This window comes from Hemitrygon akajei, chromosome 1, assembly GCF_048418815.1.
Source record: "Hemitrygon akajei chromosome 1, sHemAka1.3, whole genome shotgun sequence".
NCBI lineage: Eukaryota > Metazoa > Chordata > Chondrichthyes > Myliobatiformes > Dasyatidae > Hemitrygon > Hemitrygon akajei.
Window position 1 is genome coordinate 212,538,293 of NC_133124.1, and position 22,894 is coordinate 212,561,186.

Below are 22,894 nucleotides of genomic sequence, written 5' to 3' on the forward strand. Positions count from 1 at the left end.
TCTCTGGATGAGGCTTTTCATTCCAGAACAATGGAGATGTTGTCCTTCTTCAAAGAAACAGAATTCCCTTCCTCCATCATCAATGCTGTCCTCACCCACATCTCTTCTATTTTATGCATGTGCATTCTCATCCCCATCCTCCCGCCACCCTACCAGGGATAGGGTTCCTCTTGTCCTCCCCTACCACCCAAAAGCCTCTGCATCCGGCACATAATTCTCCAAAACTTCCACCATCTCCAACGGGATCCCACCACCAAGCACATCTTTCCCTTTCCCCCACACCACTTTCTGCTTTCTGCAGGGATCGCTCTCCACGTGGCTACCGTGTCCATTCGTCCCTCCCCACTGATCTCCCTCCTGGCATTTGTTCTTGCCAGTGAAACAAGTGCTAATACTGCCTCTACATCTTCTTCACTACTATTCAGGGCCCCAAACAGTCCTTCCAGGTGAGGCGACACTTCACCTGTAAGTCTGCTGGGGTTATATACTGCGTGCGGTGCTCCCGGAGTGGCTTCCTATATATTGGTGGGACCAAATGTAGACTGGGAGACCGTTTCGCTGAGCACCCGCCAGAAAAAGAGGGAATCTCCCAATGGCCACCCATTTTAATTCCATTTCCCATTCCCATTCCAATATGTCTATCCCTAATCTCTTTCAGCAATCAACTTCCCAGCTCTTTACCTCGCTCCTCCCCCTCCCGGTTTCACTTATCACCTTGTGTTTCTCGCTCCCCTACCCCAACCTTTTAATTCTACTCCTCAGCTTTTTTTTCCTCTGGTTTGGCTGAAGGGTTTCGGCCCGAAACATCGACTGTACTCTTTTCCATAGATCCTGCCTGACCTGCTGAGTTCTTCCAGCATTTTGTGCGTGTTGCCAGCAGTTAAAAATTTTTTTGTAATATGCATACTATGAATATTTAGAATGAAGATTGAAAACTGACATTATTGATTTTATTTATTAATTAAAGGGCATAATGAAATACTGTACAACAAAGAAAATCTTTCATATGTTGTAAACTTTTTCTTGTGTCTTTATTACAAATTCATTGTCTATAAACAACGTCCAGATTAACTTCAGTAAGTAACTGAGTTGCATTCTGTTTATTGTTACAATTTGTAACACTGTTGTAATTTGAAACGCTGACAATGTAAATACCTTGAAGTTTGGAAATGTTTCAAATTAAAGGTATTCTATATATATAGATACAGATGGGGGGGGGAGAGAGAGAGAGAGGGGGAGAGTGAGGGGGGTGAGAGAGAGGGGAGAGAGAGGGAGAGGGGGAAAGGGAGAGGGAGGGGAGGGGGAGAGGGGGAAGGGAGAGGGAGGGAGAGAGAGAGAGAGAGAAAGTAAGGGGAGAGAGAGGGAGAGGGGGAGGGAAGAGGGAGAGGGAGGGAGAGAGAGAGAGGGAGAGGGGGGGGGAGAGAGAGAGAGAGAGAGAGAGAGAGAGAGAGAGAGAGAGAGAGAGAGAGAGAGAGAGAGAGAGAGAGAGAGAGAGAGAGGAGAGAGAGAGAGAGAGAGAGAGAGAGAAAGTAAGTAAGTGCTGGGTTGTGAACTGTAGTTTGTTGGACTCTGGGTGAATGGACTGTTAGGCACTTCCGCCGCTGCTGGCATGGCGGATAGAGGAGGGAGTGTTGGCGCTTCTGCGGCATGATTACGGGTGGAGAAGGGTGGGTCGGTGCCTTTGTTGCTGCTTGCCTGAAGCGATGGGTTGGGGGGGGGGGGGGGGGGACATCAGGGCTTCTATGTTTCTACCGTTCTGTGGAGTTTCTTTGTTTCATGGACTTCTATGAATCTCAGGTTGTATACTGTATACATACTCTGATATTAAATGTACTTTGAAACTGCAAATTATACTAATATTACACAACAGAACATTCCAGGTGCAAGGCAACAAAGGTTGTGTCTGCGGGAGAATTTCAGTTACCGCGTTGCCTTGCATTCCCGTGGCCATTCCAAGTCTGTGACTTGAAGCAACAAGCGTGGAATAAAAATGTTATTAAAGAATTAAATTTCTGATGCCTGGAAGCAAGCATTTGAACATACAACATTGAACACTACAGTACAGTGCAGACCCTTCGGCCCACTATGTTGTACTGACCCTTTAACCTACTCTAAAGTCAATCTAACCCGCCCTCCCACCCAGCTCTGCAATTTCCTCTGAGACTGAGATTATTTTAAGATGTTAGCACCTCCAAAAACACAGCTATTCTATTGCAACAAAAGTAGCTATTAGCACAAATTAAAGTGCTGGATGACCTCACCTCCCATCCAAAATATAAGGGCATTTATACATACTGAAAGGAAGCTTCACAATAAAAATACTTCTAAGAGGTCGCATAGGAAAGGACTAGCACGTGTTCACAGTCATTTAACTTAGGCTAATTTTCTACAAGAACAAACGGGTGCTTTCAGCACCAAACAATATAATCAAGTGATACCAAAACACTTCAAACAGACAACATAGATATTAGCTGAGCTGTGATGGAATGATCCAATCACAAAAAAAATTAGTGAAGATGTGGCAGTGATTCACAAAGAGACTATAATTATAAGAGCATTCATGAGAAATTCTCAGGGTAACATGCCGTTGGCTGCCCAAATGCGTGACTGAGTTGTTCTTACACTCACTGTTGGATTACTACATTAGTCACAGAACTTATTTGTCATGGCTGCTGTTCCCAATATATGATGAAATATAAATATCTGAGGGAAGTTTGTTTCCAAGTTTTGGAACTGGTTTTACGAGGTGTGTAGCGTAGATTACACTGAACAAAACCCAAACTGCAATTAGTCTCTTCGTCAGATCCAAGCACAGGGTCACACAGAGACTCAGAAGAGTTAAACAAAACCTACAGCTGAACCTACAAGGTCTTGAATAACTCAGCCAGAACTACACCAGGCAAGAATCAAGATGACATGCAACCAGGGCCTAGCACTGCCCCTTTAAATACGCCCCAGGGCACGAAAGAACCTGTGCATAGCTGGTAAGCCCCAGGCTAACTACAAGCTAACATGTTACTATTCTAATAAGAGACAATAATCTGGGGATACTTAATCGGGCACCTACAAAGTCCCAGAGAATTAATTGGAAGTATTCAAGGGCAATTGCAACTTAAAAATAAAGAAGACCTAGCAATGACACAAAAAAAACAGATCATTATAATTAATAAAATGCAGAGAATACAAAAAAAAATCTCAAAGAGTCCTCAGAATAATCTACTGATGATCGGAGGTCATGACAACTTTGAGGAATCAAAAATATCCATAACCCTGCCCTTCGCTGTCAACTGGATTCTGGCTAGAAAACTTTCCACACCCCATTCTGCTGCAGTTCATCCCACGGCCGAGGTTTGAGCCCTCAAATGTTAGTGGATGCCCTACCAAAGTGGCGATGATGCCCTGGTTAGTTTAGGTGCACCATCTTTTCAAATGTCCCATAGCCATAAACTTCATGTCTCCATCTGAAGGAGAATGGGAGAGTCACACAGCACAGAAACAGGCCTTTTGACCCAACCTATCTGTGCCAACCAAGATTCCCATCAAACCTCGTCCCATCTGTTGGCATTTGACTCATATCCTTCTGCACCAGGGGTTCCCACACGTGGGGTCCACTGACCATGGCATTAAAAAGTTGGGAAACCCTGCACTAAACACTTTCTAACCATTTACCTGTCCAAATCTCTCTTAAATGTTATTATTGTACCTGCCTTAACCACTTCTTGTGGCACTCATTCCATATACACGTGACACTCTGTATGAAAAGCATTGCCCCTCAGGTTCCTATTAAATCTTACCTCTCACTCTAAAACTATACCCTCTAGTTACTGATTTCCCCCACACTGGGAAAATGACTGTCACTCACCCTACCTATGCCTCTAATTTTTAAGACGTTTTCCTCAACTCACAGGGTGACAGGGTGGAGATACCTCTCTACCAAAGGAGGTGTGGTGCTCCTTCCCTCCGCTAGCCTGCAGGTCACCCTTGGGCAAGGTGTAGCACCTGCTTAGCCCCTGATCAGGGTCACAAGAAGCCATGGAATCAGGTGTTGCATGGCCATATGATTAGTTGGTGCATATCACAAGTCCTGGTTCTGCGACCACTGACACCAGGCAGACAATCTCTGAAAAGTATTGACAATGGCTGTGATCACCTGTCTTGTACAGTCACTGCCCAGAAGAAGGCAATGGCAAACCACTTCAGTAGAAAAATTTGCACAGAACAATCACATTCACAATATCATGATCACCCCCGTTGTACAACACAGCACATACCGAGAGAATGTCACTAACACAAGATGATCTGGGCATTTCCCACGGAGCTGTTTGTAGTGCTTTAGTCTATTAAATTTACCTGCCATGTTTTCCACTTTAAAATAGGTGATACTTGCCCATCATTGAAATGTTCCCACAACCAATGGATTCACTTTCAAGAACTCTTCATCTGATATTCTCGATATTTATGGCTTATTTATTTATTATATTTCTTTCTTTGCAGAGTTTGCTGTCTTCTGCACTCTAGTTGAATGCCTTAGTTGGATGGGCTTTCATTGACTCTGTTATGGTTATTATTCTATGGATTTGTGGAGTTATGCCTACAAGAGAATAAATCTCAAGGGTTGTATATGGTGACATACAGTATTTGTATTTCCAAAACACAACCTTGGTTCCAAGGTTGTCAAGCCGAGGAGTGGTAGTGGGGACAAGCTCCCACTACCTAAAAAAGCTCCTCATGGCATGCACCTCAAATAGCCTCTGACAAACAAGTCCAACTCCTGGCCTTCTCATGTGGCTTAAGCCTGGCGGGTACTCTTTCTATTGACAGGAGAAGAGACGAAGGTGGGTCCTGGCGCCTTAAAACCAGTGCATCGGGTAGACGGAGCTCGTCAGCCTGGGAAGGCAGTCCATCTAAGAGAGGGAGAACTCTGATTTCAAACCTCCGCTGCCTTGCGGCCATACCCACTCATGGGAAAGGCTTCGGGAATAAACCTGAGGACAAATCCGGAGCTGGGAGTCCCCTAAGGCAGTCCGATGTTGCCTTCAACCTCGTTCTGGCAACTCCTGCGATGTCACTGGTGCCAAGCTGTATCGGCCCTTCCCTTCCCTTGGACAACATTGGTATCGTGGAGAGGGGAGACTTGCTGCTTGGGCAACTGCTGGTCTTCCGTACAACCCTGCCCAGGCCTGCACCCTGGAAACCATTCCAGGAGCATATCCATGGTCTCGTGAGACTAATGGATGCCACCACTTCCATAATAAATTTACTTTGAACTTTGAACATTTCTAAAGTGCTCCTGTGGGTACAAGATGCTTTGACATGTGACAAAGTTGTAAAACTTTGTAAATTGTAAGTTGTAAAATTATTTGCCACTTGTTTTTATTTTGTTGATTCTGTCAAAACACTCTTCTCCCATGAAGCTGAAGCCAAACTGCAGATGTTGCAATTCTGAAATAAAAACAGAAAATGCTGGAGATACTCAGCAGGTCAGGTAGCTTCTACAGAGAACTAGTAGAACTAGAGAACCTGAACTATTCACTCTGTTCCTCTCTCATCAGATGCCTCCTTACTTGCTGATTACATGCTAATGTGAAGTTACACGCTCATAACACCATTAAAGACCCATCCCATCTCGGACACTGTCTGTTGAATCTCCTGCCATCTGGTAAGAGATACAGGACCAAGGCAGACTGAAAAAACAGCTTCTTCCCGAGGGCTGTTGTGCATCTGAATGCTGCTACACCCTGGCTTGCCAATGGCCTTTGAGTGTAATGGACGATTTAAGTCACTTATTGCATGTGAATATGTTTTTTTAGCTAAGCCATATGGCATGCATTGTAAACATCTGTACGGAGCAAATTACTGCTCCGTAATTTTGCTGTCTTGAGCAATGACAAATAAAGTTCTGTTCTATTCTATTCCATTGCTGATTACTGCCAGCACGCCACCTCTGACGCTCACCTTAACCATTCTACAGCAGTTGTTCCTCTGCATATCCCACAGCTTTGGGGAATGGGTCGTCCATTGTAAAACACAGACCACCAAGAGCCAGCGAGAGCGCAACTTTACTCTGTCACTATTCGAAGTCTCAAAGTGCTGAAGCATCCACCAGGTTCAGAGCTAAAGAGCTCACAGCAAACTGGTCTCAAAAGCCCAAAGAGACAGTGATATCCATTCAAGGCAATAGAGCCTTTGTGGCTCACCAGGCCGGTGCTTATGCCGGTTTCCGTGGAGTGAAGCGACTGAGAGGATGAGACTCCCCCCTGGATAGGACGCCAGTCTATTGCGAGGTTAACCCCCAGCATTTTGCCGGTACCCATTTTCAGCTGGGTGGACTGGAGCAGTGTGTGGTTACATGCCTTGCTCAAGGACACAACACGCTGCTTTGCTGGGGCTCGAACTCACGACCTTCAGATCGCTAGTCCAACGCCTTAACCGCTTGGCTACACACCACTACTCAGGACCATGAAACACCTAATATCACAGTACAGAGGTTTCCATCTGCAGTTCTTATTTGTATTTGAGTAAATCACGAAGGATCATCATCATCTCGGACATTCCCTCTTGTTACTGCCATCGGGGAAGTGGTACAGGAGCCTTAAGAGTGCCACTCAATTGCCCAAGAACAGATTTCTGAACTGTCCATGAATCCATGAACACCAACTTTTAATTTTTAATTGCACTATATATTTACTTATGTAAATTATCAGAATTTTTTTTGGTTTCTTAATATTGTCATAGCTGGGGTTAAGTAGCAGGGATAAGCTCCCAGCGTCTATTAAATTCTCCCAATTACGTGCATCTCAAACAGTCTCTGACTAAAGAAGTTCAGTTCCTGGCCTTCATGTGGGGCTTAGCTACAGTCCGCTTCGACTGACAGGAGAAGGCAGGTTACTGGCACCTTAAAGCCAGTCGCTTTGGGCAGCTGGGACTCCTCAGCCATGACTTTCAGCTCACCTAGGAGAAAGAAAACTCTGATTTCAAACTTCCGCTGTCTTGCAGCTATACCCACTCATGTGGAAGGCTTTGGGAGTAAACACCAAGGGTAAACCCAGTGCAGGAGTCCTTAAAGTGGTCCTATGTTGAGTTCAATGCTGGTTGGCAACTCCTGCAATGGCACTGGTGCCAAACTGTATCAGTCTCTGCCGTTCCCTTGGATTCCTCAGCTGCATGGAGGGGAGCCTGCTGCGTGGGTAACAGCTTGCTCTCCATATTGTAATAACCTAGCTTGTGTCTCACGTAGACAGCTACACAGCAATATCCATGGTAATCCCCACCCAGTGGGGGCCCCATAGTAATTCTGTTTCTTTGCCGTGTACTGCTGCTGAGAAACAACAGATTTCAAGTCGTATAGGTGGGTGATAATAAATCTGATTCTGAACTGACTGGAGGGGTTAAGACCAGCAGGGAGAAGAAAATATATTTTTTAAAACTTACCTTATTCCGACATACAAAGCTGACGATGATGAAAATCATCTCCAGCAACACCACCGTAACCAGTGTCCACTTAAACTGCACAGAAAGAAGCGAAAAAAAAAGATCAGTTGAAGAGATACAAGACTCGGAGGTTGGGGGGGGGGGGGGGGGTGTGGGGAGGCAAATGCAAAGACAATACAGTTGGCCCTCCTTATCCGCAAGGGATTGGTTCCAGAACCCCTCACGGATTCCAAAATTCGCGGATGCTCAAGTCTCTTATTCAACCTGTCTCAATGCGGTGGACCTTAGGACCCAGCAGAACCCAAGACCTTATTTAACCTGTCTCAGTGCGGTGGACATTAGGACCGAGCAGAACCCAAGACCTTATTTAACCTGTCTCAGTGTGGTGGACATTAGAACCCAGCAGAACCCAAGACCTTATTTAACCTGTCTCAATGTGGTGGACCTTAGGACCCAGCAAAACCCAAGACCTTATTTAATCTGTCACAGTGCGGTGGAAATTAGGACCCAGCAGCAGAGATCTGAATCTGCAGCGTTTCTGTTCACGAAAATAATCACGATCACGATTGAAAATAAAGTGGAAATAATAAAGCGATCTGAAAGAGGTGAAACGCCATTGGTCACTGTAAAAGCGTTAGGCTAAGTTGGTCAACGATCGGAACAATTTTGAAGGATAAAGTGAGAAAGGCCCTGCCCCAATGAAAACTACAATTATTACTAAGCAACGCAGTGGTTTAATTATTGGGTTTTGGGTTTTTGATCCTCCTCGTCAACCCAGCATGGTGGAGAGCGCCCTCGATAGCGATCTGTCACTGGATCGAACTTGGGAAGAAGTTCCCGAGCCCAGCGCTGAAACATACGTTCTTAAGTGTTTTATATGCATAGAAAGGTAAAATATATACTATATACGAATGCAAACATTTGACTAACTGATGCTAAATAATACCGGATGTACCTGTTCCGACTTACTTAGTAAGAGAACTTCCAATCTTTTTCGATCCCAATAACCCACGCACATCCTCCCGTATACTTTAAATCATCTCTAGATTGCTTATAATACCTAATACAATGTAAATGCTATGTAAAATAGTTGTTATGCTGCATTGTTTAGGGAATAATGACAAGAAAAAAAAGTCTGTACATGCTCGAACAACAAGTGCTGGAAGAGTACTTCCGGGTTTTCGCGATTCGTAGTTGGTTGAATTCGCGGATAAGGACAGCCGACTGTGCTCTGTTCAAGAGGGAGAGAATAATCTGTGGCTGACTCAGACTTATCATATACCACCTCCTGTCCATCTAATCCATGGACTTTGTGTTTTCTAAGGCAATGGTTGGTAGAATGTTGGTGTTGCAACTAACAATCCCTTTATACAACATCTTTCATATAATAAGGTAGGCCAAGAAGATAAACTTACTATAAGCCAAGGAAGGAGCCTATAGATCTGGTGACTGTACAATTGGTCAAAATGGTCAATTTTAAGCAAATTCTTTAAAGAGGAACCTCCAAGAGAACTACAACCTTGTCGTGGTTTAGAGGCTTGCGTGCTTCATCACCCAGCGAGCTAGGTTGTTTGGATTCAGAGCTTTGTATTTTGGCTCTGCTTGGGTCACCCATGCCAAACAGGTCAAAGGGTAGAGGCCAGACGAAGAGCGGTCCACCGGTCCTCCAGGTTCAGGGGTTCAGCTCAGGGCTAACAACTGTGACTGGTCAAAAAAACCCCAATTGTTACGGAAACAGTAATGAAGAATCCCTCTACGCCTGAGTGCAACGGTATTCCCGAGTCTCCATCTGGGACCTGCATGACTGACCTTAGAGAAAGCTGGGAGGAGGCTACTGACACATTGAAGGAAGCCCTGAACACTGCCAGAGATGGAGGACCTTCACTGCTGCCCTAAACGCCAGCGACGTAACGGGCAGTGAGTAAGTTTAAAGAGAAAAGAGAGGCAAGGTGGTTTTGGAAGATAAATTCAAGCCCAGGGATTCACTGATAGTAGTAGCAACACATAGGAGGGGTGGACTCGGAGGCCTTGGGTTTGGCATAGCCCAGTAGTCAGCGTAATGCTTTACAATGCCAGAGACCCGTGTTCATTTCCAGCCACTGTCTTGTACCTTTCTTCCCACGTCCCAAAGACGTACAGGTTAGTAGGCTAATTGGTCACTTGCGTGCATTTGGGCGGTGCAGGCTCGTTGGGCCAGAAGGACCTGTTCCCATGCTGTATCTCTAAATATTCTTTCTCCACTCATCCTCTACCCCATGCTCCATTCAGATCATCCTCCATCCATGATCTGAACTTAACACGGAACTAGAAGTAAATGTCCACAAAGTGGGGTTAGTTCAAAGTAATCTCGTGTGCCTTAATCTTGCCTTCATCATATTCTGGTCCAGGACATGATGAGACTACATGTAGCATTCCAACACTCACAGATTCTTCAACTTGAGGCACTTTCACACTTGCAACACTATCTGACATCGGCACAAAGGCACGGCTGGGGTGTATGGCTGTATATTCAATGACCTCCTGGCCTAATAGAGTGGCCACTGAGTGTGTATTTGTGGCCTTTTGCTGTTGTAGTGCATCCACTTCAAAGTTTGATGTGTTGTGCGTTCACAGATACTCTTCTGCACATCACCGTTCTGACGAATGGATATTTCAGTTACTGTTGTCCTCCTGTCAGCTCGAACCTGTCCGGCCATTCTCTTCTGACTTATCTTATTGACAAAGCGTTTCCATCTACAGAACTACTACTGGATGATTTTTTTGTTTCTTGCGCTATTCTATGTAAATTCTAAAGTGGGGGCTTCCCAACCTGGGGTCCGCAGACCTCTCAGTTAATGGTGGGGGTTTATGGTATAAAAAAAGTTTGGAACCTCTGTTTGAGAGACTGTTATCTTGAAAATCCCAGGAGAACAACAGTTTCTGAGAAACTCAAACCATCCTGTCTGGCATCAACAATCATTCCATGGTCAAAGTCACATTGCTTCCCCATTCTGTTTGGTCAGAAGAACAACAACTGAACCTGTTGATCACGTCTGCATGCTTTTATGCACTGAATTGCTGCCACCTGATTGGTGATTAGATATCTGTATTAACAAGCAGCTGTACAGGAGCACCTAATGAAGTGTGTATCAGCAGTGGCACTTTCTCCAGCACTTGGACCTTGCAAATGCCGGAGACACAGCTGAACAGTGGTCTCTGTACAGAACACTGTCGGCATTTAGAGTTCATACCCATCTCCCGAAAAAAAAACCATCGGCCTGCTGGGCAAAGCTGAGTGATATGACACTCAAATTCTCAACCTTTTCCTGTTTCTCTCCTCTTTCATAGAACACTACAGCACAGTACAGACCCTTCAGCCCACAATGTTGTAGCAGCCTTTTAACCTGCTCCATGATCTACCTAACCCTTCAGTCCTAGGTAGCCCTCAACATTCCATCATCAATGTGCCTGTCCAAGAGTCTCCTTAAATGTCCCTAACAAATCTACCTCCACCACCACCCCTGGCAGTATGTTCCACTCACACTGAGTAAAAAATACCTACCTCTGACATCCCCCAATACTTCCCTCCAATTACCAACATTATGCCCTCTCTTAATAGCCATTTCTGCCCTGGGAAAAAGTCTTTGGCTACATTCTATCTATGCCTCTTATCATCTTGCACACCTCTACCAAGTCACCTCACATCCTCCTTTGCGCTTAAGAGAATAGCGCTAGTTCACTCAAGCTGTCCTTCCTTGAGAAGCTACGTACTCCTGGAGCTTGGAGGTGGGGCGTAAGCCCATGATCGACTCCATTTCTTGCTGATCACGCTGACTAAAGTGTTGATGAAAACTGAAATTAACGACATTGAGAACAGTATGCAGGCAGATGTTCAGTGCCATCTAATGTGCGTGTGCCTGATCGCGATCTTCCCTCTTTCTCATTGCTCCCAGAGGAAGGGGTCAATATACAAATGGTTCCTCTCTCTCCCTCTCGCTCCATGTTGCCGGAGGATGGGACTGGAGTCCTGGATGTTGAGCAAGGTTTAATCAATGTGCTTTGTGGATTGGACTATGTAGTTCCCGTCATAATGTGTTTCTGGTTTTTGGTTGTTCCCGTTTGTTGTTGCTAGTTGGTGCAATTTTGATTGGGGTGGCCTGCAGATAATGAACAACACAGCACTAGATTGAACTGAACTGAGCTGTACCGAATATGCCTGGACTCTTTCAATGACTTTGTGGGTTGGTGGTTTATATTCTATGTTTTTTGTTTGTTCTGTTTAGCTTTTGTGCACTGGGGATTTGATGTCTTTCTTTCAACGTGTCCATGGTTTTCTTGGTTTCGTGGCAGTCTGTGGGAAGATGAATCTCAGGGTTTACTTTGGTAATAAATGTACTTTGAATCCAGATATTGACAGAAAAAACACAAAAGATTCTGTAGATACTGAAAATATAGAGCAAAATGCATAAGATGCTGGGGGAACTATGCAAGTCAAGCAATAGCTAAGCAGGGGCCTAAACAGTTAACATTTTAAGGTGAGACCCTTTATCAGGACTGGAAAGGAAAGTGGACAGAAAACAAAGGACTGTGGGAATGGCCAAGAGGGTCATAGGGGTCTCCCTATCACCATCAGTGGGATTTATCAGGAGCACTGTGTACACAGGGCCCTTAGTATTATCAAGGATCCCACCCGCCTATCCCGCATCTTCTTTGACTTTCTACCATCAGGCAGGAGACTTTGATGCATAAAAACAAGAACGGTCAGGATGAGAAACAGTTTCTTCCCTCAGGCCACTAGGCTTCTGGACTCCCTGCCACATCACATTTGACGTGTCTCTGGTTAATTCAACTTTTAATATTTAATTTTCAATACAATATTAAATTTATTCTGTTAATTCATTTGTAGATTTAACTCTTACTTTCCCAAGTTATTGTGAGCTATGCACACTACTGTGCTTTACACCCTGGTATGGGAGTGTCACGTTTGGCAGTATACATTACATAGTTAAATGACAATAAACTTGACTTGACTTGACTTGTGAAGCCAGGGTAAGGTGAAAGGAGGGGAGTAAGGCGGGAAGGGGAGAAAATAACTGAAGTTCATACCATCAGGTTGGAGGCTATTCCTGTCATTAGATGAATGCGAACTATTAATTTAGTCTTAAGGCACGGAAAGAAATGCTGCCTTGATACTTGGCATGTTTAAACACTGGGCACTTCTAGTCTGTTATCTGTTTGCCACTTATGCTTAGAGAATAAGATATATGGGAGGACTGTTTCATCATTCATTCCCTAAAGACAGAAAATCAGATACATCACTAGCAGGGCCCTAACACTACTGTTCATACTCATGATCCATTTCACTTACTATGTAAATACTACGTGCACATCTGTCTTCCTGAGCATAACTAATGTTCATCAGCCTGTCAGTCTTTACTTAGAACAGTGCACGCAGGAACAGGCCCTTCACTGAACCTGTCGTCAAATTGAACTGATTCTCTCCTGCCTGCACATCATCTATTTTCTTTCATTCTCTGCCAACTCATATGTCTACCTAACAGCTTCTTAAATGCCGCTATCATACCTGCTCCCAGCCCAGTAGTGCTTTCTAAACACCTACCACTCTTGGAGAACTAGCCCCACTCAGCTCCTTTAAACTCTCCCCACTCTCACCATAAATGCTTCGCTCCAGTATTTGACAGTGGGGAGAAACAGTTAGATTCTCCATGTGATCGGTGTCCCTCGCACTCTTATAAACTTCTCTCAGATTAAAATTAGATCTCATATACCATCTATCCACTTATGCAACTTCAATATTGTAAATTTACAATTATAACATGAGGGATATTGGTCTGACTGAAGGAAAGGAAACAAACATATAATTAAAAAGAGAGGTGACACCTTAAATATTGACTCATCTTAGTTCAGTTACACAATCTCCACTTCCTGAGAAAGCTTAAGATCTAAGCAAAACCTTGTCGACAGGGGATGTACCTCACTCTCTCCACTCTTGCTTTGGTTCCCCCTTAGCCAATATTACGTGCCATGCATTGACCCACAACTATAAAGGTATTCTCTTTAAGACAGGCCCTGACTTCCCAAAAGACTCTGTTATGACCCCAGCCCCCTCCTTTGTGAGAATCGCAAGAGCCCTAGTGAAGGGGGGGGTCAATGACACAAGAGAGAGAGCGACGTGCTGAATTGGACTCAGGAGAGTGAGGGAGAGGCCTCAAGGTTTTGGAATGTGGTCTGGCCTCTCAGCCAGACAAAAGCCACGGAAATGGCCATTGTCTCTTGGAGACACCTTTGTGGAATGGGGACTGGGTTACGTGCAAACCCTCAGGGCAACGTGGGCTGGGAGATGAGGAGAGATTGCCTCACCCCACCCTGATTGACAGCTACAACCCTGCAAGTCCCGATAAAAGGTGGGCTGCCGAGGCGGCCCCTCAGACGCACCAAGGAGACACACTAAGAAGACACGATAGCGCTTCCCGTCGGAGCGGGAAGCCATTTTGAAGGAAGCCACGTGCGTTAGATTCCGGATCGGGAGTCTGTGGCTGAAACCAAAGGAAAAACCGTTTTTAACTAACAACTGGGATTTGCTTCGCAAAGACAACGGGCAAGTGTTCCTTTCTCTCACCAATCCCTCTCTCCAACACATGAAATGCCAGCGGTTCCCAAACGGAAAAGCCTGCACACTTCTGAGTGACTTTTATATTTCCATTGGACTCAGTATTATCCCCTAGACAACGATAGAGCTTATTTCTGATTGATTACTACTATACCTGTGCTTTAGATTGAGTATTGACGACATATATGATCTAAATGTTTTGTATTAACCATATGTTTGTGCCCCTTTATAAATAAAAAACGTTTGAAAATAGTACCATCAGACTTCAGCGGACCTCTCTATCTTTGCTGGTAAGCCACCCAGTTACGGGGTAGGTAACAACTCTAATCAGCTCTTAAGAATTGCCTGCTGGGTTTCTTAGACAGGCGCATGGATAATAGAAAAATGGAGGGCTATGCGGGAGGGAAGGGTTAGATTGATATTAGAGTAGGTAAAAAACCTTGTGGGCCAAACATCCTGTACTGCTCTACAGTATGTTCTATGAATGTTGCTCTGTCATATGATGCTGTTCCCCCTAAGCTGCGCGGCCGCACAGTAACTGAAATGCTCCCATGCACGTAGCCTTTATTACCGCACACCTGAAATTTTTTTTTTCCAATGTAATGTTTTATTAAAACTGCTGCACAGTTTTCAGGCTGTGTAAAAATTTCCCGATCACAGCAATGGTCATTCAGTGCAGATGTACAAAGAAAATTAAAGGAAATGTTATCAGGCAGAAGCACAGTGTTAGGGAGACCATAATGCCATGAGATGGATGAGCACAATCAGGCCATTTGGCCCATCTAGTCTGCTCCACCATTTCATCATGGCTGATCCATTTCCCTCTTCAGCCCCAATCTCCTGCCTTCTTCCAGTAACCCTTTATATCCAAGAATCTACCAAACTTTGCCTTAAATATACCCAATGACTTGGCTTCTACAGCTATCTGTGGCAATGAATTCCAGAGATTCACCACTCCCTGGTTAAATAAATTACTTCTCATTTCTGTTCTACATTGACATTCCTCTATTCTGGTCCTAGACGCCCCTACCATAGGAAACATCCTCTCCACATCCACTCTATCAAGACCTTTCAACATTTGATAGGTCTCAATGAGTTCCCCCCTCATTCATCTAAATTCCAGCGAGTACAGGCCCAGAGCCACTGAACGCTCTTCGTATGACAAGCCTTTACAATCCCCGAATCATTTTCATGAACCTCCTTTGAACCCTCTCCAATGTCAGCACATCCTTTCTCAGATAAGGGCTCAAAACTGCTCACAGTACTCCAGGCGAGGCCTCACCCATGCCTTACAAAGCCTCAACATTACACTGGCACACGAGTGAATCTGCAGATGCTGGAAATAAATAAAAACACAAAATGCTGGCAGAACTCAGCAGGCCAGACAGCATCTATGGGATTTGGTAGTGACGACATCCTCCGAAGGTCCAAATCGGGAGGCTTGGAAACGAATCCTGAAGCCCGTTGGAGTTAGTTGGTTGCCGTCCTCCAAAGGTCCAAATCGGGAGGCTCCTCCCATAGATGCTGTCTGGCCTGCTGAGTTCTGCCAGCATTTTGTGTTTTTACTCAACATTACATACTTGTTTTTATTGTTGTAGTCCTCTCAAAATGAATGCTAAAATTGCAATACTGAGGAAACGTCACTCTTTTCACACATCAGTCTGTAGAAGTATTGCACTGCAGAAGCATCAGGGTAATGGAGTGAGTATCTGTCACTGGGGGGGCAGTACATAGGAACAAAGCACTGCCACATGTGCTGGTCTTTGAGAAAGCAAGTCAAAAAGGAATATAGTAACGTAAAAGAAAGGGCTGGATCTACTCAGCAGGTCAGACAGCATCTAACCCCAAGAGAAATTTCTGTAGATTGGAGAAGCTGGGTGTGTTCTGGGAATAGAAGCAGCTGGGATGAGATTAGATGGAAGTATATAAAATCATAAAGGATATAGAACAAACAGAGTGTGAGAACTGTTCTCATTAGCAGTAGGAGCAAGAAGCAAATGTCACAGATAGAAGGTTTTTGGTAAAAGAGACTCGAGGAAAAGATTTCTTTGATGCAGTGAGTAGTTTGGTCTGGAACACAGTCTCTTGGAATTAATGAAGGGAGTTTCGATCCTGTTTTGAAAGCTTAGTCAATATTTGAAAAGTCATTTGTTACACAGTGAGTAGTTGGTCTGGAATGCATTCTCAGGGAAGTAATGAAGGCCATTTTGAATCAAGTTTTAAAACCTTTGTCAATATTTGAACATGAAGAACTTACTTGACTTTGCAGAGACCAGGGAAATGGGCGGAGCAGATTGCTCTTCATTGAGCAGGGAAGGACTTGATGAGTCAAATGGTCCTTTTGTGCTGAAACTTTTCTAGGATCTGTGTAGAAAATTAGAGAAAGGAGAAAAGGAGGGGACAAAAAGGTGAGAGAACAAGACTGATGATGAAAGAAAAAATACAGGGACAGAGAGCAAAGGAGATGGGGAAGTGAAAGCAAAATAAAAGCGGGGGGGGGGGAAGGAAGATGGAAGAAAGGGATGTCCCTCAGTCCTTGGACTGGGTTGAATCCAGCTGTGTTTTGCTGGCTGCTGTGCAAGTTGGGAAGAAGTCTGAATTAATTGCTGGCTGGAGACATGATAGACTGCAGGAGATGCTGGAATCTGGACCCCAATCTGCTGGAGGAACTTAGCAGGTTGAGTAGCTTCTGAGATCTTGATGCAGGGTTTCAACACAAAACAGCAATGACATTCCTCCCCACTGATGCTGCTGGACCCTCCGGCAGATTGTTACTTTCTGTCTGCACACATTCCTGACAGTGGTTTGGGCCTTCGATGTGTTTTAAAAGTGGAAAGGATGCACATGCCAGTTAAAATGATAGCTTTAGTGCCAGAAATTATAAGGTTCCGATCCTACAGAACGTGAGAAAACTAAGTAATAATTACATATCCTGATCCATCAGTCATATTCCTGTCACAGAAAAGGTAAAATGTAGAACAAAGACATTTTTGTGCTTGAAAGGAAGGAACCATCACTAAAGCACACACTCAACATGAGGCGCATTCCAGCTTTCAAACGTCTCTGGGCAGAAGTTGCTCCACTGCTGAGTGATATTTTCATACCTATTTAAAGTTTGCTTATTGATGTTAGTGCACATGACTGCTCTGCTAATTGTTGATTGCTCAGGGCTGTTTGTACTGTTGCATTGTAAATTATTGGTTGCTGTTGTGTTGTCCGCTGAGGTATTATTCTGTGTTTTATGCTAGGCATTGAACCACAAAAAACTCTGGTATGTTTCACATGCTGGCAAAGAAGTACTTCTGATTCACCAGCACTCAGGACATCTTCAAGGAGCGATACTTCAAAAAGGCAGCATCCATCATTAAGGACCCCCATCACCCAGGACATGCCCTCTTCTCATTGTTACCATCAGGGAGGAGGTACAGAAGCCTGAAGGCACACACACAATGATTCAGTAATAGCTTCTGCCCCTCTGACATCCGATCTGACACTGAACCCATTAAACAAGAGAAAATCTGCAGATGCTGGAAATCTAAGCAACACACACAAAATGCTGGAGGAACTCAGCAGGTCAGGCAGCGTCTATGGAAAAGAGTAAACAGTCGACGTTTCAGGCCGAGACCCTTCTTCAACCCATGAACAACACCTCACTACATTTTTTTGCACTACTTATTCAACTTCAGGATCAGGTTTAATACCACTGGCACAAGTCCTGAAATTTGTTAAATTAGCGACAGTGAAATACTTATTTTCTTCTATATTATCATGTAAGTAAATCCAATGTAGTAAGTATGTATACAGTATGTATATGGTTTCAATTAAAAATAGAGCAAAAAAAGAAATAATAAAATAAGGTAGTGTTCATGGGTTCAATATCTATCTAGGAATCAGATGGCAGAGGGGAAGAAGCTGTTCCTGAATTGTTGAGTGTGTGCCTTCAGGCTTCTGTACCTCCATCCTGGTGGTAACAATGAGAACAGGGCGTGTCCTGGGTGATGGGGGTCCTTAATGATGGACACCACCTTTTTGAGACATCACTCCTTGAAGACGTCCTGGTTACTATGGATGCTAGTGTCCATGATGGAGATTACTAATTTTACAACTTTCTATAGCTTCTTACGATACTGTGCAGTAGTGCCAACCCCCATTCCAGACAGTAATGCAGCCTGTTAAAATGCTCTCCACAGTACATCTGTAGAAGTTTTCAAGTGTTTTATGTGACAAACCAAATCTCTTTAACTTTTACATATATATATTTATTCCTTATGGTGATATACAGTTTTTATTATGTATTGCATCGTACTGCTGCTGCAAAAAAGCAAATTTCGCGACACATGCTGGTGATATTAAACCTGATTCTGATTTTGATTGTCAGCGACAGAATTCACTGTTAATATCACTAACATTATGTCATGAAACTTGTTGTTTTGCAGCAGCAGTACAGTGCAATACATAAAAACAAACTATAATTTTTTCAATAAGAAATGTATATTAAAAAATAAATTAAATAGTCGTGTATATGTGGATGTTAGTAATGCTCAGGGATGAGTGTGAGTCCTGCTCTTTAGGTTGCTGGCAGTCCCCAGAATGATTAGCAGAATTATCATCATCATCATCATGTGCTTTCTCATATGACGTGGGCAATTATGGTCTTCCATCTGTCTCTATCCATGATCGTGACTGTTCTTGGCAAATGTTTCTACAGAAGTGTTTGCTACTGCCTTCTTCAGGGCAGTGTCTTTACAAGACGGGTGACCCCAGACGTTATCGATACTCTTCAGAGATTGTCTGCCTGGCGTCAGTGGTCACATAACCAGGGCTTGTGATATGCACCAGCTGCTCATACAACCATCCACCACCTGCTCTCTTGGCTTCACGTGACTCTGATCGGGGGAAAGGGGGCAAATCAGTTGCTACACCTTCCCAAGGATGACCTGCAGTCTAGTGGAGGGAAGGAGCTCCTTACACCTCCTTTGGTGGAGACGCATCTCCACCCTGCCACCCATTAGCAGAATATCCAGACCTTTTCCTGTTTGCTGTTTCTGGGAGCTTGCTAAAATGGATGGTAGAAGCAACAACAGCAATTGTTCATCTAGTAAGGTTTATGGTACAAGCTTAATGGATGAGAAATAAGATATTCAGTGCTACCATCTTAAGTCCTGAAATCCCACACCATCAGGTTCAAGAATAGCTTGAACTGAACTGAACAAACTGAAACATTGACCATTCATTCTTTGAGGCACTCCTCTGTTTTCGTGAATGTTTGTGAAGAAAAAGAATTTCAGGATGTATATTGTAGACATTTCTCTGACATTAAATGTACCTATTGACCTTTTCCATCCATAGATGCTGCCTGACCTGCTGAGTTCCTTCAGCATTACTCTGGATTTCCAGCACCTGCTGCATCTCGGGTTCAAGAATAGCCTATTTGTAACATGTATGGCAAAACATATAGTGAAATGCCTCACTTGCATCAATAACCATCATCGGATCGCCAGTAATCATCGGAGGATCAGAGATGGGGATGGTCAGTAACTTTAAATACCTGGGGGTCACTATCTCAGAGGACCTACCCTGGACTCATCATATAAATGTAATTGCAAAGAAAGCATGGCACTGCCTCTACTTCTGTAGGGGTCTGCGAAGATTCGGCACGACACCAAAAACTTTGACAGACTTCTTTAGATGTGTAGTGGAAAACATATTGAGTGGCAGCATTACGGACTGGTATGGGAACATCAATGCCTTTGAAAAGAAAATCCTATAATAAGTAGTGGATTCGGCTCATTACATCACAGGTAAAGTCTTCCCAAGCATTGAGCGCATCTACATGAAACGTTGTTGTAGGAAAGCAGCATCCATCATCAGAGATCCTCACCACCCAGCCTAGGCTCTTTTCTCACTGCTGCCATCAGATAGAAGGTACAAGAGCCTCAAGACTCACACCACCAGGTTCAAGAACAGTTACTACCCCTCAACCATCAGGCTCTTGAACAAAAGGGGATAACTACACTCATCTATTGCGATGTTCCCACAACCAATGATCTCATTTTACGAACTCTTTATCTCGTTACTTCATGCTCTTGTTATTTATTGCTATTTATTTACATCTGCATTTCCACAGTTTGTGATCTTCTGCACTCTGGTTGATCTTTCACTGATCCTGTTATAGTTACTATTCTATAGATTTGCTGAGTATGCCTGCAGAAAAAAAGAATTTCAGGGTTGTATGTGATGACATGTACAGTATGTACACTGATAATAAATTTTAATTTGAACTTTGAAAAGGGGTGTATTACTCAGTGATATGCACCAGGAACATTACTGAAGGATGTGTACTGGGCTACTTCTACACCAGTCCACCAGAGCTGACTTCACGTGCTAGGACAGACATGTCTCGCTCTTACCGGGGTATGGGGCCGAAGGCTACACTCGCCTGGTTTAGCCACCTGTCGAAGCAGTGTAGAGGGGTGTGGCTGCCTTTGCATGCAAACAGCTACCTGGAGCCTCAGGTGGGAGCTGAGTGTCCTGGGGGCCAAAGGTGAGTCAGTTGTCCTGGAGTGGGTACGACAAGGCCCTGCACCAGAGGTGCTACCCTTCACTGGACACCCTACAGTATATACCGTACAACAAGGGTATTACTGTCCGATACATCCAGGGGATATTACTAAATGATATAGAATTTGGATAGTTTAACATTAACATCACGAGTCACCAGTCCTGGGCCCAGCACTTAGCTGCAATCATGAAGAAAGCATGCCCGCATGCCTACTTTCTTGAAGCTTAAGCAGACTTGGCATATTACCAAATATGCTAACAAACTTCAACAAATAAACTATTGAAAGCAACCAGACTGATTGTACTGTGATCTGGTACAGCAACTCCAATGCACAGGAAACACAAAGTACACTGCAGATGCTGTGGTCAAATCAAGACGTACAAACAAGCTGGATGAACTCAGCAGGTCGGGCAGCATCCGTTGAAAGAAGCAGTCAACGTTTCGGGACCCGAAACGGATGCTGCCCGACCTGCTGAGTTCATCCAGCTTTTTTGCACGTCCAATGCACAGGAATGCAAGGGACTGCAGAGAGCACTGGATACAATCCAGTCCATTATTGCACAGCCCTTCCCACAAATGACAACACCCACAAGAGGTGCCGCTTCAAGCAAACAGAATCAATCATCAAGGATCGCCTCCATCTGGGTCATGCTCTCTTCTTGCTACTACTGTCAATCAAGAGAAGTAGAGGACTGGACCCAGGCCATCAGGTTCAGAAAGAACTACTTTCCTGCAAGCATCAGATTCTTGAACTGACCTGCACAACCCAAACCTTACCTCAGCAACAGACCACTACAGGACACCTCCTGCACCACCTTGGACTTGCTTGATTACTGCAGGTCTGGTTTTCACAAATTTGTTTTGTTCTCTTTCTCATCAATGTCTTGTATAATTCATGTACAATTCATAACCTGTGTATTGTATTGTGACGCACGCTCACACCACTGGATTTGGACTTCCGAGATCAAGAGAGTGCAATGGGCTTTTCCACTTTAAAAATTGTTCCAGAGAGGTTTCCTATCATCATCAGACGCAATGGACAACAACCAGTAGTACTGTATGAACCTAACCAACTGTGATACTGCTGCAAGAAGTTAGTTATTGTAACTGTATCTCACTGCACTTGTGCACGTGACAATAAACTCGACTTGATATGCACTGGGAGTATTACTGAGGGATGTAAATCGGGTGCACTTCAAGGATGAGTGCTCTACTCTCTCTACACTCATGACTGCGTGGCTAGGCACAGCTAAAAACCATTGGTAAGTTCACTGTCATCGGCAGAATCTCACACCTGACGAGGAGATGTACAGGAGTGAGATTGATAGGCAGGTCAAGTGGTAACAAAACAACATCCTTGCACTCAATGTCAGCAAAACCAAGGAATTGATTGTGGACTTTAGGAAGAGGAAGAGGGGAGAACACACACCAGTCCTCATTGAGGGGTCCGATGCAGCTTCAAGTTCCCGAGAGCCAGCATCTCAGAGGTTCTATCCTGGACCCAACATATGGATGCAATGTAAGACCATAAGACACTGGTGCAGAATTGGCCCATCCAGTCTATCGAGTCTGCTCTGAATAAGCCACACCAGCAGTTACACACTTCATTAGGAGTCTGAGGACTCCAAAGTCACCAAAGACTCTAGCAAATTTCGACCAATGTACCGTGGAGAGCATTCTAACTGGTGGTAATGCCATCTGGGATGGAGTTACCAATGAATGCACAGGACTGTAAGAGGCTGCAAACGATTGTAGACCCAGCCAGCTCCATCTTGGTACAACCCTCCCCACCAGCAAGGACATCTTCAAACGGTGATGCCTCAGGAAGCCGGCATCCATCATTAAGGACCCTCACCATCCAGGACATGTCCCTTCTTACTGCTACCATCGGGGAGGAGATAAAGAAAGCTGAAGGTGCACACTCAACATTTTCGGAACAACTTGTGCCATGTGCCATCAGATTTCTGAATAGTCCATGAACCCAAGAACCCTATTCCTCTTTTGCACAATTATTTAGTTATTTTTGATGTTGCGGTGTTCACCGAGCTTGGCAATTAACTTGCAGACGTTTCATCAGCAATAGAGGTGGCATCCTGAGCGCGCAGTTGTTGGTGTTTCTCTCTGGGAGTGCTTGCATTTATATAAGCCTTTGTTCACTTGCTTCAGTCCTGATTGGCTACCCCCTTCAGTTGTCTTTTGAATTCTATTGGCTCGCATTTCTTTGGCTCTTAGGGGTTCTATTTCGATACATTTGTTTAGAGTTATCAGAAGCGAACCATGCTTCTAAAAAT

General features: G+C 44.3%; 1 protein-coding gene across 4 annotated transcripts in view; it reads right to left on the minus strand.

Annotated features, from left to right (window-relative positions):
* LOC140735263 (tetraspanin-15-like) overlaps positions 1-22,894 on the minus strand; it is a 240,030-nt gene that overhangs the window by 148,444 nt on the left and 68,692 nt on the right. For all 4 annotated transcript variants that reach the window (XM_073060147.1, XM_073060128.1, XM_073060120.1 and 1 more), the window contains exon 3: positions 7,432-7,506. In XM_073060147.1, the coding sequence (XP_072916248.1) occupies positions 7,432-7,506 (75 nt within the window). The remainder of the gene's footprint in view (positions 1-7,431; positions 7,507-22,894) is intronic.